Source organism: Maniola jurtina, chromosome 14, assembly GCF_905333055.1.
Source record: "Maniola jurtina chromosome 14, ilManJurt1.1, whole genome shotgun sequence".
NCBI classification, from domain to species: domain Eukaryota; kingdom Metazoa; phylum Arthropoda; class Insecta; order Lepidoptera; family Nymphalidae; genus Maniola; species Maniola jurtina.
Window position 1 is genome coordinate 12,607,233 of NC_060042.1, and position 19,206 is coordinate 12,626,438.

The 19,206-nt window shown below is 37.3% G+C and overlaps 1 protein-coding gene across 1 annotated transcript in view; it reads right to left on the minus strand.

The window, feature by feature from the left end:
* LOC123871821 overlaps positions 1-19,206 on the minus strand; it is a 143,430-nt gene that overhangs the window by 16,507 nt on the left and 107,717 nt on the right. The window contains exons 4-8 of the mRNA XM_045915804.1: positions 18,963-19,129; positions 17,872-17,955; positions 10,503-10,601; positions 9,793-9,911; positions 6,094-6,249 (exon numbers count right to left, since the gene is read on the minus strand). Coding sequence (XP_045771760.1) covers positions 6,094-6,249; positions 9,793-9,911; positions 10,503-10,601; positions 17,872-17,955; positions 18,963-19,129 — 625 coding nt within the window. The remainder of the gene's footprint in view (positions 1-6,093; positions 6,250-9,792; positions 9,912-10,502; positions 10,602-17,871; positions 17,956-18,962; positions 19,130-19,206) is intronic.

Below are 19,206 nucleotides of genomic sequence, written 5' to 3' on the forward strand. Positions count from 1 at the left end.
CAAGTCGCTGGAAGTGCAACATCAGCTGCTGAATGTTTTGAGAGTAGTGAGAACAATATACCGTAACACATGTTATCAGATTTGTTCCTTTGAGCCGAGAAGCCACATGTTCTGATGCTTTTTAGACAATCTAAGATCTCTCATTAAGTGGTCCAAAGCATTTTGATTGAATAGTCTAAGTTGAGATGTAAAAGTCACTACATCGTCACTACCTTCTGAAAGTTCTTGAAGTAGATTGGAGGTACTGGGTTGGGGCTGAGGTACAGATTTATCACCAGAAGTCAGAATCGTTCTAATTGTAGACTGCAAGTTACAATAGAGTCGCTTGGAACAATTTTTTTTGCTGTTTCTTCTGGTTATATTCACAATGCAGAAATAATAATCATCATGGTGTTTAGATGGGTCGCGCCAAATTATAATACTTTTTTTTAGTAAAAGTAGGGTCTATTCTTATTTGCTCATAAACGCAATGAGGAAATACAGCTTCCACATATAAAAATTTGGAGTCCAGGCCTTGCTGTTAGCTGCTAATGGGTTCTCAAAGTAGCCCGAGTATGCTTGTTTTACAAAGTTGGACACACTTGCACGACATTCTTTAATACGTACTCGCCACCAAATGGTACAAAAATGATTGGAATAACTTGCAGATGTTCTTCTTGATGTTAACACCTCGATAAATTTTGGAAATTACTTGTCTGATCCAAATCCAAATGAAAAAAAATCCAAATCGGTCCAGGCGTCTTTGAGTAATCGGGGAACATACATTAAAAAAAAAAGATAACGAGGAATTCAGAACCTCTTCCTTTTTTTGAAGTCGGTTAAAAATATTTTTTAAATTTTGGTAACAGTTTCCTTTTTTGTGATGCCAGGGAGCTCTAAATATCGATTTTGAACGAAATCGGTCAATTAACAAAGAATTTCAAAATGGCGATGACTTTTTTAAATTTTGGTAACAGTTTCTTATTTTGTGATCCCGGGAGCTCTAAATATCGATTTTGAACGAAATCGGTCAATTAATAAAGAATTTCAAAATGGCGTCGACTTTTTTAAATTCTGGTAACAGTTTCCTTTTTTGTGATCCCAGGGAACTCTAAATATCGATTTTGAACGAAATCTGTCAATTAACAAAGAATTTCAAAATGGCGTCGACTTTTTTAAATTTTGGTAACAGTTTCTTATTTTGTGATCCCAGGGAGCTCTAAATATCGATTTTGAACGAAATCGGTCAATCAACAAAGAATTTCAAAATGGCGTCGACTTTTTTAAATTTTGGTAACAGTTTCTTATTTTGTGATCCCAGGGAGCTCTAAATATCGATTTTGAACGAAATCGGTCAATTAACAAAGAATTTCAAAATGGCGTCAACTTTTTTAAATTTTGGTAACAGTTTCTTATTTCGTGATCCCAGGGAGCTCTAAATATCGATTTTGAACGAAATCGGTCAATTAACAAAGAATTTCAAAATGGCGTCGACTTTTTTAAATTTTGGTAACAGTTTCTTATTTCGTGATCCCAGGGAGCTCTAAATATCGATTTTGAACGAAATCGGTCAATTAACAAAGAATTTCAAAATGGCGTCGACTTTTTTAAATTTTGGTAACAGTTTCTTATTTCGTGATCCCAGGGAGCTCTAAATATCGATTTTGAACGAAATCGGTCAATTTACAAAGAATTTCAAAATGGCGTCGACTTTTTTAAATTCTGGTAACAGTTTCCTTTTTTGTGATCCCAGGGAACTCTAAATATCGATTTTGAACGAAATCTGTCAATTAACAAAGAATTTCAAAATGGCGTCGACTTTTTTAAATTTTGGTAACAGTTTCTTATTTTGTGATCCCAGGGAGCTCTAAATATCGATTTTGAACGAAATCGGTCAATCAACAAAGAATTTCAAAATGGCGTCGACTTTTTTAAATTTTGGTAACAGTTTCTTATTTTGTGATCCCAGGGAGCTCTAAATATCGATTTTGAACGAAATCGGTCAATTAACAAAGAATTTCAAAATGGCGTCAACTTTTTTAAATTTTGGTAACAGTTTCTTATTTCGTGATCCCAGGGAGCTCTAAATATCGATTTTGAACGAAATCGGTCAATTAACAAAGAATTTCAAAATGGCGTCGACTTTTTTAAATTTTGGTAACAGTTTCTTATTTCGTGATCCCAGGGAGCTCTAAATATCGATTTTGAACGAAATCGGTCAATTTACAAAGAATTTCAAAATGGCGTCGACTTTTTAAAATTTTGGTAACAGTTTCTTATTTTGTGATCCCAGGGAGCTCTAAATATCGATTTTGAACGAAATCGGTCAATTAACAAAGAATTTCAAAATGGCGTCGATTTTTTTAAATTTGGTAACAATATCCTGTTTTGTGATCCTAGGGATCCTCAGATATTGATTTTGAACAAAATCTATGACAGTTCAAGAAAATAGATTTTAAACACTATTTAAATTATTATCATTAACATTAAATTAAATGAAAACACGACGCGCGACGTGTACTGCAGCCCCTGAGCTTGAGCACAGGCCGAGCCGGTATAAACCGATTTCTCTCCGTACGCGACGTAGCGCCTGTGCTCACGCACACACGCGCCTCAAGCTTGTAGTAGTGTACCTATCGTAGCGCGCTTGTATGAAGCTTTGACTCTGTTCGCTACTCATGTGGTTATACAACGCAATACCACACTAACAAACACTCGTACAAACATTCAGACAAGTATATACTCACACACACTCACACACACACATGGACGCACGCACACGCACTTTTGAACGGTTTGAACGGAACACGGTTTTGAAATTGAAATTGAAAAAAGTGTAAGAATTTGTAAGAAAATATTTAAAAAAGGTATATCAGCCGGTTTTTTATTCCAGCTCTTAATACATGTAATAACGTCCAATCTGTTCATTTACTTGAGCCTTTACCCTAGTACCTAATTATATCGACCGCCCCATATCAAAACAAAGTAAAAGTCATTTTTCCGAAAATCGTTTTATGTCATAAGCCTAACTTTCATAGTATGTCCCGTTGTATTGTAAGGACACCCACATTAAAGTAAAATTAAAAGCTAGTAAGTCGCTTTGACCATTTTAAAACATAGTGTCTATGAACTGGCTAGGTTTTTTATAGATTAATGCGCCTTACTAAGTTTTTCAAAGGAATTAGATTAAATAAAATAAATATCACCCATTATCTAAATACCATGTCAAAACAGTAAATACTTAATGATGCATTAAAACTTAAAAGTAAGATAGGAAAAGTCAATGACCTCTACATGTCAACTGTTAAATATGGTTTGCAAGGGAAATACTTTGCATACTTACATAATGTTTTTAGGGTTGCATATCTCAAAAGGAAACACGGGACCCTTATAGGATCACTTTGTTGTCTGTCTTTCTGTCCGTCTGTCCGTCTGTCGTGTCTGTCAAGAAAACCGATAGGGTATTTCCCGTTAACCTAGAATTATGGGCAGGTAGATAGGTCTCAACTCTCATAGCCCAAGTAAAGGAATAAATCCGAGAACAAATTTCGTGATACTAGATCAACGGGAAGTACTGTATAGGTTTTCTTGACGGACGGACGGACAAATGGACAGACAACAAAGTGATCCTTTAAGAGCTCCGTTTTTCATTTTGAGGTACGGAACCCTAAAAAAGAAAGTGATGCACATCTAATGAATAAATGTGTAGGCCAGTCTTCACACTAAAATATTTAAACCCCTTTAATTTAAAAACTGTCATAGCCTAGTGGTTAGAACGTCCGCCTCCTAATCGAAGGTCGGGGGTTCGATCCTGGAATCACGCACTACTAACTTTTCAGTTATGTGCGTTTTAAGCAATTTAATATTGTATATCAAATCTTTGAAAAGAGCAACCGCCGAGTTTCTTGTTGAAGACTACGGCCTAAACTTCTCTTGAATTTAAACCACTTACTAGGTTTTGATCTGAGAAAGAAATTTGACATTAATTGACAAAATTGAGAGACCTAAGCTTGTATAAGAACACAGAAGTGTCATAATTCGTGTTCACTTTGCCTAACGTCTCTCGGAGAGCAGAGAGAGATTTAAACTGTTTCTTATAATCATTGGCCATATTTCAAATGCGAAAGTGTGTTTGTTGGTTTAATATTCAATCACGCTGCAACGGAGCAACCAGTCGACGTGGTTTTTTGCATGGATACATTTAAAGACCTTGAGAGTGACATCTCTCTCCGCATCGTATTCTTTATTGCTGAGGGTTGTGACCTCTTTCCATTATTCCTACATCTAATGGTAGGTTTTCTTGGGATGCGATGAGTTCAAAGAGCCTACGGAACTCGACTAGAAAAACGAGATTTTGACTCTTAGGTTTAACGGTTATGAATTAGTTATTATTATCAGTGATAAAATTGATTAGGGCTGCCAGGTAAAATGACATTTATCTCGGAAAATCAAAGAGTTTCCACGAGATTTTTTCCAAGTTTTCGCTACTAAGTACATATATTATGAAGAGGAAAGGTTTGTTTGTTTGTTATCGATAAACTCTGAAACTACTGAACTACTTGCACTAAAGACATAATCATCAACATCAACCGACAGACGTCCACAGTGAACATAGGTCTTTAATAGGGTCTTCCACATGCTACGGGTTTGCGCCGCCTGAATCTTTGCGCTTGCGCTTGACGACAATCATGCTTTAAAGAAAGCAATGATGAGGTCCAAGTTGGAGCACGCTTACCTGGAAGATGCCTATTCACTCTTGGCTTGCCGGTATCTATGGTATATATGGCAGGAAACACGGCCGCAGAAATGGCGTTCCAACCTTTAGGCTCTCCCCATTGCCCGCAGCATGAATCTGAGCTTCCTTATGATGGTTATATTATGTACATATAATATCTCATAAGAAATCTCTAACACACAATCCAGCTAAGTAGGTCCAATTTCAAAAAAAGCTAGCTAGCCGACAAATCTAACTCAGTTAGGCAGCCTTCGGGAACCTTCGAGATGTCTCTCGTCCAAAATTCCTCAATGCTTGAAGACCAGTCTTTGAATAGTGCATGATGTCAGTGATGAAAAATGGATCCGAAATATAGGTCTTTTTTTGTACACAGGAAATGCCTGACGCATACCCCTCCGTCATGTGGGACTTACACCAAACTTGCACTACTACGAAATCCATTTCGGAACACGGCGCCCGAAACGAGGCGCGCTATCTCCTAAAAAACATAGGTATAATACCTATTTAGAACACTTACTATCTGTCATCATAATCTATGACAACCTCCGAGTATTTACCTGGTAAAACCGTAACTTTCGAATAAATTTTAGTATATAAGCAGGCTTCATTTAGAAATGAAAAAATCCCTATTTTATTTTTCAACGATTATAAACACAACTTTCATTCAAAAATAATAAGCTTAAATTCATTTTAAATAATATTTTGCGACGAAATGACGCGCACAGTCCTTCCGCCATGACAGTCCAGTGGACACTGAATTCCATAGAGCGCCTGCAAGAAAATAAATAGCACAGGAAGTTTTTTGGTTAGTTTTAGATTATTTAAGAAACGAAAAACATTTAGTATAAAACTAACAGTTAAAATTGATTGCTAAACCTAAACATATCATTTTCTGGAGGTTGGCTTCAAAGTATCAAGATGTTAAAGAAAACTTTTACAGAACAAGTTGCGAACAGCAATGTTTTCAACTTGGTTTTTTTTTTATTGGGATAATGTATACTAAATAAAAAGAGGCCCTTATAATCTTCACAAACTGAAGTTTTTAATTGCATGTATTTAATAGCTGTTAATGCTTTAGAAAAATAAACAATTTACTTCAAAGTACAGCATTTTTGCGATTTGTCAAATAGCAATTACCTTAATTCAATTAATTCAATTTCTATCAAATCACAGCTTAAACTACTGGACGGATCGGGCTAACATTTGGCATGCAAATAGCTATTATGACGTAGACATTTGCAAACAAAATTCAACCCATGTGATGTAAAGAATGATGGGTTGAAATTTGTGCAGTCCACGCGGACGAAGTCGTGGCCATACGCTATTCCATCAAATACGCTACGCAGCGCCGCTGTTATGCGGTCCGGCCAGTCACTTACCCGCTGGTGAGCTGATGAATTCCACGAACAAGTCCTGCGAAGTACCGATGATGGAGTAAGGGAACTTCCCCATGCCACAGAAGGTTCCGATCACGGAGGCCGACTCGTCCTTGCCGTCGTATATCCTGATGTAGTCGTAGGGACAGTTTTCTGAGCCTGAAACAAATTCTTACAATAATTACTTAATCCTAATAGTATTATTATTAAGTAGCTGATGTCCGCGACATCGTTCGCGTGGAATTAGGTTTTTTAAAAATCCCATGGGAACGTTTTGATTTTCCGGAATAAAAAGTTGCCTATGTGCTAATCCAGGGTATAATCTATCTCCATTCTAAATTTCAGCCCAATCCATCCAGTAGTTTTTGCGTGAAGGAGTAACAAACACACACACATACACACACACACACACACAAACTTTCGCCTTCATAATATTAGTGTGATGTAAATCACGCCACAATAATTGAACCGATTTAGCTGGAAATGGAAATATATATATATACTCGTAACACAACATGCCACGGGCATCTCTTAATTCATGTTAATGTGGTTTCCCACTAGAAAAAATAGTTTTAGGGTAGCCATGTTAAATATTGATTAACTAGATGACTTGAACTTCCGCGTGGGTTCACGTTTTTAAAGAATCCCATAGGAATTCCTTAATTTTTCGGGATAAAAAGTAGCTTATATCCTGTAGCAAATTTTGTCTACATTGGTTCGGATTGGCTGCCAAAAGAACATACTATCCTACCAAACAATATATTACAAAATAATAGTCAAAATCCTGATCAAAATTATGCACATATTTTTGTTATACTTAGGTTTTTTCGAAGTAGTCATTTCTCGTAAATCTAAATGGGACAAGATGCGGAATATCTTTTACTAAAACAAAGTTATAAATCCAAAAAAAAGAATATGCAAAAAGACCAGAAGACAGTTATCTGATTATGAGGCATGGACCTATTTTTTCTAAATCCATGATTTGAGGATAACAAACCGTTTCAGCAGACCATTTTGTAAATAAAACGGTTCATAGAATATCAGATATTGGAATCGGGTTATAACATAAAATAACATCGACAAATAAATTATTATATAGGGTCGACGACGGATTTTTCATATTAATATTATCCTGAATAACGAACAGGAAATTGCAAAGATATTCGCAAATAGGCTCTTTATGCGAAGCCAAGTATTCAATAATTTTCCATTATAAGGGTGCTTTTCCACTAAAGCGGAGAGGAGTTGAGAGAGAAGAGCGGAGCTGTGAGAAAAGGTGAATATTTTTAGGGTGCCGTTCCAGGAGAGTGCTAACGGCAGCCTATTACTAAGCATCCGCTCTCCGTCCGCTTATTCGTCAGCGGACTTATCTCAATGAACCGTAATATATAGAGAGTTTGCTATATACCATATTTTTTTGCTACAGAGATGGAGATTGGGCTACTTTTTTCATTGTCATTTTTCATATGACGTGGTACCTGTATTTAAAATCATTTTTCTCTTGTAGTGGAAGTTGATTCTACTGAAGTATGTGATCTGATCGGTCTGTATGGGAGCAGTATGTGCTCGACCGTAACAATAGGAAGATCTTCTTCAGAGCAGATGTCATACTCGGGGCCTAGCTGGTGCTTCTGGGATTAAAACTTCGTTAACGTGATTCAGGTTTCATAGTGAGTGATTGAAGACACTTTGTATGCCATCTAGCTAATTGTGAGTTGCTTTCCATCTTAGGTTCGTATCGTGTCAAGTGTTAACTTTTGGCAACCGCTGCAGGTCTGTGATAGGTCAGTGGAAACGCACCTTTAGTCCCTGCAAGGTGAGCCCGTAATTTATTGCGATCATAAATAACGGCCATCCAATAATGGACATAAAATCTCGACGGTTTTGCAGCAACTTTCAGCCAATATTACATTCTTAGTAACTGTCAGAAGTTGTACCCTCGTTACTTTGTAAGCTGAGGCCTTCTTCTCATCTCCATATTATTACAAGGAAAATGGATTAATAGCTGCCAAATAACTGTCATTTATTCGTTCACATCGTATTTTTTTTAATGTTTACAAGAGACAGAAATCAATAATTTAAATAAATATCCATAAAATTATAACGGTTTTACTGGCACCGGAGTAAGCCGCGGCCGTAGGACAAAGTTCTCATTTGAAGAAGAGTTAAGGTAACCTATGTCACATACTAATGAAGATGGCAGTTACGTTCAGCCTATAATATCTAACCCTAGGTTTCTATTTTCTATACATGGTGTAACCAGAAGTTAGCAAAAACGAAGACTGGTAATAATATCGATAAGATATCACAAAAAAAAAAACACGAAATTTTTTTATTGAAAATCCGTTTTTTTAAGTTAACAATATATTGCAAATAAAACATCTAACTGACGCTAGAGGTCAACGAACGTTCCGTAAATAAGCCACTCGAAGTCAATGCCGCGTCGTAGCTGGGGCATTGACCCGAGTTTTGCACGCTATGCACTGCGAGTTTGAAAAATACTAAATCACTAAAACTACAAGATAAAGCAAATTATTGGCATTGGATTGTGTTAAATAAATAATAATGCTAAATTTTTTCTAGCGTTCTGATTATACCCTGTACAGTAACGTACCGAATCGCAAAGCACAATCGCTTGCTTGACCCTCAGTATGATGTAAACAATCAGTAGGTATCGGAGAAGGTTTTTGTAATAGATAGACCTCAGATATTGGCCGAATATAACCATAATCCTCAGACATTCGCTGTAATATGTCGGCTCCGTAGTTTCTATTTTGACAAACAATGTTCTTGGATCCTTTATTTATAAGACCATTGTAGTGAAGTCTGACACAAAGTTGGGAATTTATTTTTATATTGTAGTCTAAAAGATAGTCACCGAATTTTTTAGAAGCGATTTCAAAATAAAAAAAATCAAGGAAATGTCAAAAATCTTAACATCCTTCATCCATCACTTCAGAGATAAATAGGTACAATCTAGAAATAATATATCAAGATAACTAATTTTCTAATATATGATTTTTGAAGTTATCGTGAGCCTTTCAAGGTCAAAACTCTGTTGCCTGTAGTAGGTACACTAGTGTACTCTGTAGTAATTTTTATGTTGTATAAAAAATTTTGATTGAGTAAAAATCAGTTGAGAGTTAATCGTCAGCTCTTCGTCTATAAGTCCCCGAGACTTTTGTCCTGCGTCTGCAAAAGTTATCCTTTCATATCTTCAAAAGGTATTTTACGGTTGTATTTCACAATGAACTCGGGAAACTGTTTATTATTATAAAGAATTTCTAAATTAGTCGCTTTCAAAACGCCCGGACTTCCCAAAAGTTTGTTTTAGCTGTTGGGAAATTTGTCCTTAGGAGTTTTAAGTTAATTTCCAAACTAAATACTTTATCCCAGAGGTCCGATTTTCTAATGTAACTTTGATAAGGGGTTGAATACAACCAATAGGAGTCGTTTAAAAATACGTTACGTGTTTACAAATTCGAGTGATAACAGAGTACTTAATGTGTATTTTTTATTATTTAAATAAGATGCCATAATGTTAGTAACATTAGGCATAAATCTTCATGAATACATGTATTCGTAAAATTACTAAATGACTAAATAACTGTAAGCCAAGGCACTCTAGCATAATCTACTCTGCTAGCCTTTTCCCGCGACTTCTGCTGACTTGAACTATTGACTTGTTTGGAGTGACCTTACCTGAAGTGATAGGTCGCATGGGGCAGGTCATAATGTTCTCGCATCGTTGTCCATCTATGTTGAATTCTTCGTTCTCTATGTACAACTTGATGTACGGCAGACGCGTGTTCAGGTGATATCTAGACAGGAAATAAATTAAACGTAACAACCACACATGTATTGAATAACATAATGTAAGGAAAACCTCGTAGCTTAGTCCTGGGGTGTTCAATTATAGGGGATGGAAGTTTAGGTGGAAGTCCGTCATTTTTTAAGGTTCGTACCCAAAGGGTGCCAACGGAACTAAGCCTCCGATGTCCGTCCTCCGTTCGTGCGTCTATTTGTCAGCGGGCTCTCATCTCATGAACCGTAGTAGGTAGAGAGCTTGGATGAATTCATCCAAGGCAGAAAGTTCAAATTTTCACAAAATGCGTATTTTTATTACCGCTCTAACAAAAAATAATTATCACTTCAAAATAGCTGCCATGAAAAAATTAATACTTAAAGAGTGCTATTCTTGTAAGATGATACGGAACCTTTCGTGTATGAGGTGAGTCCGACACAAATTTGACCGATTTTTCAATTTATCTCCACGATAATGTTTTGTTTTCTGGTTGAAATTAAGAAATATCTATGTGTTTCAGGTTATTTTTTGGAAATTCCACCCCTCATCAATTTTGGAAAATTCCAGGCAAACCGGGGTGGGTAGGCTAGAAATAAAATATTCAGACCTGCAGTGTAAATTCCTAGGATACACGCCGGGATAAGCTGCTGACTGGACGTAGCAGGTCTGGAGTCTACAATCCCTGAAGACCCGCTCGCAGTACGACCTGAACAACAAAAGACATAAATCATTATCATCATCCTTAATAATATGTGGTCGACATACAATCTACTTGTAGGAAGCGTTTCTGATAGGAACCGCTAAAGTAGTTAAAAAAAAAATTTGATAATGCACTAACACGTTTTACTTATAATTTAAATCTCGCCAAACTACACCGACAAAGCGTAGATTGGCAGACATTACACATCTAAACAATAAGTCCGCCTTTGCACACAATTGTTTTTTTTTTCTGTTTTCTTCTTTCTGTGTTGTGTTCCTTTACATGTGTTTTTGTGTGCAACAAAGTGTTCTATCTATCTATCTTTCAGAGTAGTATGGAAAGCTCATGCAGGTTGCCTCACGATTTTTTCCTTTAACGTTAAGGCAAGTGATATTAATTTGCTTAAAACACACATAGCTCCGAAAAGGTCAGCCCTTGGACCCTCTGACTAGGAAATCGACATATCGCTGATCAATTTCTACGCGGCATGCTACCGGAACGCAAACTCGCTTGACACAGATTTGCTAGTAGGGTGGTAACCAGCCACTTTCAAAATATCCCACCAGACCAGACCATTTAGAATTATAAATTCCCAAATTGCCCCTGCCTGGAATCGAACCAGGGACCAACTACTTAAAGACCACAGCGCTTACCGTTGCGCTTGGGAGGTCGTTAAGTTCAGTGATTAATAGTATCACAAGAAAGATAAGTGTCTCGGGATAATGCCTTCTCTTCTCGCCTTTAAGTGGTCTAGGGGCTTAGAGGACCTCTCTTGATTAAGGGGTCCAGGGACTTTGTTACCTCTCTCACTTATAACAATTGCCTTCATTTGAGACGACTTTGTTTCAGAGTGGTTAATTACAATGGTGACGACTGCTGTGTAACTTATGAATTATGATCCATACTAATATTACAAATGCGAAAGCGTGTCTGTCTGTCTGTTTGATAGATTTTCACGGCCACTGCCTCAAACCAATTTAGACGAAAGGTACAAAGGCACATAGGCTACTTTTTGTCCCGAAAATTTAAAGAGCTCTTAGTATACCAAGCACCCATGAGGGTTAATTTGGTTTCGGTAGCACAGTCATTAAATAAAAGCTGGTATTAGGTCAAACTCAGAATACTTATTAATTATTATTATTAGAATATGCAAAGACAGCCAACATCTTGATGATTCTCTTACCTTTTTTTATTCAGATACAAGTTAGCTCTTGACTGCAATCTCACCTGGTGGTAAGTGATGATGCAGTCTAAGATGAAAGCGGGCTAATCTGGAAGGGTTATGGCAGTTTTTATAAAACCCATACCGCTTTGGTTTCTTAGGTACCGGAACCTACATCACTTGGCGACACGGCTTTGCCAGTAGGGTGGTAACTAGCCACGTAACCTTTCCGACAAGTTGTATAGATTGCCTACAAGTTTTGAAACTATCTGCTTTGGACTACAGTCAAATACATGAACTCGTCATCGACAACACATTCACTGTGTATAAGTCAGCAGTTCAATATAATTGACTACATTCGGCGCGCTGACACTCGCCAATTTATTCCGCCATTACTGTGATATATTCGCGCAATTGTCTGTCAATAGCAGCTGTGGAGTGAGCATGGTATACGGATTTATATCATAAACTTTTATTGTAACACGAGGGGAACAAAATGCACCCTGGTACATTCGTCGCGACCTTCAAATTGAATACGTTCACAAATTCATCATAAAAGCTGGAGCCTATGACGATAGGCTTCGTGACGTTGACCACGTGAACGTTGAAGAAATACAGACTCGACGTAACGGGCAGAGTGAGAAGACCAAAAAGGACTAAGCCTTTTGAGTTTGTGTAGACTGTAGAGTGATAAGTGAAAGTGTTACCTAGTGTAAGTGATGAAAGAACACGTCAACAAAGTGTATCTACATATATTGAAGAATGACTAAAGGCCGTATTCACAATCATTACTATGAGGTCTCACAGTGCGCTCGAACGCATAGTGTAGGTTCCACCAATCAGATCATTGTAAATTGACGTGATACAGTCATCTGATTGGTGGAACCTACACTGTGCGTCAATGGATAATGAACAAATCATCGTACCTCTCAACCAAAACATTCGAATCCGCGCGGATGGTGGAGGGAAGGGCCAGCCGGCGCATCTTTATACTGGGGATCTCTTTCACCCATAATGTTAGGTGAAATAGCAAACAGATTAGCCACGTGCGCCGGCAATTTTAGTCGAGCGTACAGCGTCCCCTTAAGAGGGATCTCTCCGTCACTCGCTCCATACAAACGTAGTTCCAATTTCATTTGAATATTAAGCAACCAAAGTCCATGAAATTTTGCAGACATATTCTAGAAGCTTATATCTATGCCTGTGGTTTTCCAGATTTCTGTTAAAATATTCGGTTTCAAAGTTACGCGGTCTTAAAAATTCACATACAAATCTTTGAGCTCCTGTAATTTTGAAACTACATATTTTTCGAAAAATTTGAAACACCACAGGTGTTAGTTCACATACATTAGTTTCTAAAATATGGTCTGCAAAATTTCATGGACTTTGGTTGCTTAATATTCAAATGAAATTGGGACTACGATTGTATGGAGTAAGTGACGGAGAGAGTCCTGTTAAAGGCTCACAACGACGGTATATTAGAAGTGCGTGACCGAGATCAAATCCTAGATCCTCTAATAAGAAGCTGAGTTTTTAATCACTATGCTACCAACGCTTTTATCCTATATCAAAGTAAAAGCAATAAGACATCACCCAAAAAAAAAAAAAATTTCGTATTCCAGTCGCACTTAAGCCTTAATAAATCTCTATAAATCATAATCTTATAAATCAAGCTTATCAAGTTACTTAGGGCTCCGGTAAAGTAGCGCGAGTCATTAAGTATCTGGGAGCCTAATGGCCATCATTTAGTTCGCTACGTGAGGAAAATTGTGAATACGTCGCAAGGAATAGTCCAGCAAGGGTACTTTATTATTTTTAGGGTTCCGTACCTCAAAAGGAAAAACGGAACCTTTGTCTGTCTATCTGTCCGTCCGTCCGTCCGTCGTGTCTGTCAAGAAAACCTAGGGTACTTCCCGTTGACCTAGAATCATGAAATTTGGTAGGTCTAGCACAAGTAAAGGAATAAATCCGAAAACCGCGAATTTGTGGTTACATCATTAAGAAAAAATCAATTTTCAAAGTAAAATAACTATACCAAGTGGGGTATCATACGAAAGGGATTTACCTGTTCATTCTAAAACAGACTTTTGTTTATTTACATTCATAATATTTTTTTATTTATCGTGCAAAATATCTAAAAAAATACCCGAGTACGGAACCCTCGGTGCGCGAGTCCAACTCGCACTTGGCCGGTTTTTAGCTTATTTCGTGGTTTAACGACATTTTATATTGTAGATAACGGGTAGATATACAAACCACGATTAATTTTGTGTTTTTAACTGCCGATTTTCGACTCAGTTGCATGAGTCGTGGTGATGACGACGGGACTGCAGTACTACGAGAAATGGAGTTTGAACTGTCGTTCCTATAAGACCCCATAGCTAGTGACCATGTTTCGAATCTGAGACCTTTTATACAAACATCCCAAAATTGCAAATAAATCACACATAAACCTCTAGGACCGTAGAATTACGGTGACCTATTAAATCGTCCTTTGATTTATGTCTTTAATCAAGCGCTTGGGAGCCAGACAATCGTTGAAAGATAGCCGATTGAGTGTGAGCGTGTGATGAATAGGCAGACGTTTTAGATTCGCTCATTGAATGAGTGTAACATAGCTTTTCTCTCATTTTAGTACTACTCGTACTCACATAGGTATTGTAGGACTGATTTTCAGATTTATTCCTGTACTTGTGCTATAAGACCTAACTACCTACCAAATTTCATGATTCTAGGTCAACGGGAAGTACCCCATAGGTTTCTTGACAGACAGACAGACAACAAAGTGATCCTAAAAGGGTTCCGTTTTTCCTTTTGAGGTACGGTACCCTAAAAACTAAAAAAGACGATGCTCATATTATTATTAGGTTATTTATTTTAGGTTACGTTTATAAGTCGCATTGTTCTCGAAACTTTACGTTCAGAATGCGATTTTTCGGTCGCCAATTACTGCGCCCCTTGATTTACGGCTTGTAATCAGACGTTTGACGGAGGGCCAATCGCTGACAGAGGGATTAATTAATGGGAACGCGGGACGAATAGTTATTTTGCATTTTTACTGGAGGTAAAAGTAGTCGAGAAGCAAAAAATTTTTTTTAATTCTTTTTATGTCACAATTTTCACTGTAGTGTAACTCAAAATTTAAAAACCCCCGACACAAAATCCTCTATATAAGAAAACTAGAAAAGAGCTGATAACTTTCAAACGGCTGAACCGATTTTCTTTGATTAAAGCTCTCCAAAGAACACTCTCGATCAAGCCACCTATTAAACAAAAAAAATAAAAAAATTAAAATCGGTTCATTCGTTTAGGAGTTATGATGCCACAGACAGATACACAGATACACAGGTACACACGTCAAATTTATAACAAACCTCTTTTTGGGTCGGGGATTAAAAATATGCTATGCCTAGTTAAAAACCTACTGTTTACTAAGCCATTACACTGATCGCGAGCAATTTACTCTTATCCATTAAGGAGTTCTGTTCTGTTCTCCATCTCCGAAGATATTCATCGGATCTTCACCAAACTAAAATGGGGCCACTCCTAAAGTATGACCTACCAAATAAAAAAAGGATTATCAAAATCAGTTCATATTTCGCGGAGTAATCGCGTAAATAAACATACAAAAAAACATACAGTCGAATTGAGAACCTCCTCGTTTTATTTGCAGTCGCTCGATTAAACAAGTGTAAATTAAAAATTTATAACACCCCCGACGATCCAAAGTATTTTTTGAGTTTTCCAAAACATCATTTTCAAATAAATAATTATGTATTTAGGCAACGTCCATCTTGACAGCTTGACATTTGTCTATTGACATAATATTATGAACCTAACGGTTATCTAACCTTCTTTTCTACAAGAAAACTAGAAAAGAGCTGATAACTCTTAAACGGCTGAACCAATTTTTTTAGATTATAGCTAAGAACACTCTTGATCAAGCCACCTTTCAAACAAAAAAAAGTAAATTAAAATCGGTTCATTCGTTTAGGCGCTACGATGCCACAGACAGATACACAGATACACAGATACACAGATACACAGACACACAGATACACAGACACACAGATACACAGATACACACGTCAAACTTATAACACCCCTCTTTTTGGGTCGGGGGTTAAAAAAATACCCTTTGATTGATAAAGAAAAGCATTCGTTCGCCTAAGTTTTGATTTGACTACGTAAGATATTAAATTATAATGCATAAGTGCGTGCGCAACACAGGCTCCGTAATTCGGAGCTTGGTCTTCGGAACAGCCTTGAGGTGAGGACCTGGTTCAGCATCCACACGGTTCATGTTCAGGTTACAGTCGATGCGGCGCGGCACCCCAAGTAGCACACCGAACACCCAGTAAATTACTTGGTTAGTATCCCATGTTTCCCTGTCTTAAATCTAGATGGCGCTAGTAATCACCGCGGTCGCGCGTAACATTGAACGGAAGAAAGTAAATAAATAATAGATTACGAGTGTTTTATTTAATTTCATTTCGAAAGCACCTTGAATCTAATTTTTGAAAGCAATACGTTTTGTATTGCTGATTAGTATAAGTATAGATAAATTAATTAAGAGAATATATTAGTATTGATTACAAATGTAAATTAAAAATTTATAACACCCAAGACAAGTGAAGGTTGCAGTAACTAGAAAAGAGCTGATAACTTACAAACGGCTGAACTTTTTATAGCGGATTATAGCTAAGGCCATATATATATAGGTTCATTAGTTTAGGAGCTACAATGCCACAGATACACACACAAAGTTACACACAGATACACACGTCAAACTTATAACACCCCTCTTTTTGGGTCGGGGGTTAAAAATTAGTATAGAGTAGAATAGATATAGATTACGGTAATCAGTAAGAAGGTTATGAACGTAACACGGTAGATATAGAAGTGGGTTCCTATTTCCTAGTAAGCAGCATCCAGCTGATTGAAATTATCCCCTAAAGGCCTAAACTACAGAGGAACATCAAAGCCTGCCCATTGAACATTTCGAAACAAATCGCTTTCAAAGGTATCCATTGTGCCCTAATTTGGAATTCATTTCGCGATAGAACTGGCATGGAAACGTAATCCAATCTTACATGACTATCGGATACATAGATACAGATAGATAGAAGACTTGGCACAAGAGGGGTAAGGTCGACACAGGCGCTCAGTGGTGACGGGGTAAATTCATCATGATCAACTCATCGCCGGCTCACTAGCTTGAGCTACAGTAGCTTTTTTAGGGTTCCGTATACCTCAAGAGGAATAAAGCAGCTTATAGGATCACTTTGTTGTATGTATGTATGTCTGTCTGTCTTGTGTCTGTTAAGGAAACTTACGAGTGTAGGGTACTTCCCGTTTATGAGAATCGTTCGTTTCCCTAAAATCATGAAATTTTGCAGATAGGTAGGTCTAACAACACAAGTAAAGGAAATAATCCAAAAACCGTGGATTAGTCGTTAGGTACATGACAAAAAAAATTTGAATGTGTTTAAAAATAATAATTTACTAAATCAAATATAGATGGCGCAGTCCGTTATTAATTTGCAGTTTTCTACATAAGTGTGTTAAGAGGGCTCTCTCCGTCACTCGTTTCCACTCGTTTCATACAATCGTAGTTCCAATTTCATTTGAATATTAAGCAACCAATGTCCATGAAATTTTGCAGACATATTCTAGAAACTAATATCTATGTCTGTGGTTTGACAGATTTCTGTTAAAATACAAGGTTTCAAAGTTACGCGGTCTTAAAATTTTCATACAAATCTTTGAGCCCCTGTAATTTTAAAACTACATATTTTTAGAAAAATCTAAAACACCACAGACACAGATATTAGTTTCTAGAATATGTCTGCAAAATTTCATGGACTTTGGTTGCTTATTATTCAAATGAAATTGGAACTACGATTGTATGAAACGAGTGGAAACGAGTGACGGAGAGAGCCCTGTTAAGCATATCTTTTGCGATGGTACAGAACCCTCCATGTGCAAGTCAGACTTGCACTTGGTCGATTTTTTTAATATTCCGACACAAGTTAGCCCTTGACCGCGATCTCACCTGGTGGTAGGTGATAATGCAGTCTAACAAAGCCCGCTGAATAACAGTTGCAAACTTACCCAGCCACAACTTCTCCGCGTCTGTTAGGATACAGTTCTGGATGCTGACCGTAACGCAGATACACTTCGAACTGCTGCTCCGCTCTGCGTGTAAAAAATTATAATTTTATTTATTTTAAAGTAGGTAGGCTAGGAATAAATTTGTCGTATTGACAGATTTCTTCTGTAAAACTGTCAAACCCTCAAAGTTATTCCTCAGATAAAAGTTATTTGACGATTGAAAAATCGGCCTCTAGAGTCCAGAAAAGTAAAGCGCAATGCAGACCCTACCGAGTGGGGTTTTGAGGCATATTTTTCATCATTTTTCGAAACAATTCTAACACGGCTTCATTTGAGTTATAACTGGTGTGATACTGTTTTTACCTATAGGTACTTCAAAGAAATTGTAAATAATTTTAAAATATATCAAAAACTAGCTGATGCCCGCGACTTCGTTCACGTGGATGTAGGTTTTTTAAAATTCCCGTGGGAACTCTTTGATTTTCCGGGATAAAAAGTAGCCTATGTGCTAATCCAGGGTATAGTCTATCTTCAATCTAAATTTCAGCCCAATCCGTACAGTAGTTTTTGCGTGAAGGAGTAACAAACATACACACACACACACACACACACAAACTTTCTCCTTTATAATATGTATTAGTGTGATTTCGGAATGGGTATAGCGCCCGGAGCGATTATTACAGAAGTTCGGACATTTCATTTGTAAATTGAACATTCGCAAAGAGCAACCGCTGAGTTTCTTGCTAGTTCTTCTCGTTTCCAATGGTAAATTGTTTTGTAGATTCAATAGCACCTCTAACAGTTTATTTGAATATAAATCTATTCTATTCTTCAATATCGACTTGGTAAATTTTAAGATTTATCGTTATTTTAGACATCACTGACATTTACAACGTTTTGAGTCTTCATTCCTCATACTCCGTGATCTGTGTTTCCTACCATTTACAATCCGGGTATCATTAAAACAAGAGTGAATAGGCATATTCTAAGTAAACGTGTCCCATTTTAGGCCCCATCACCACTTTCCATCAGGAGTGGTGTGTACACGCTTGACTACAACCATCTGTACTGAATAAAAAAATTCTACTGACCTTGAATCAAAGCTGAAGTATGTCTGATCCGTGAAGTTGTCAGCGTGGAACACGATCTTCACGAAGTTAGTCTCCGAGATGAAGGTCTGAGGCTGTTCGATCTCGCCACAAAATAGACCAGGCTCCTTCCTGTTGGACACGTCCGTCTTCGCGTTGCCATCTACTATCTGAAAAACGTAAGTAAAGGTAGAACTCACCTTACAAACCATTTATGCTACACGCACAGTCTACCACTTATAAATTA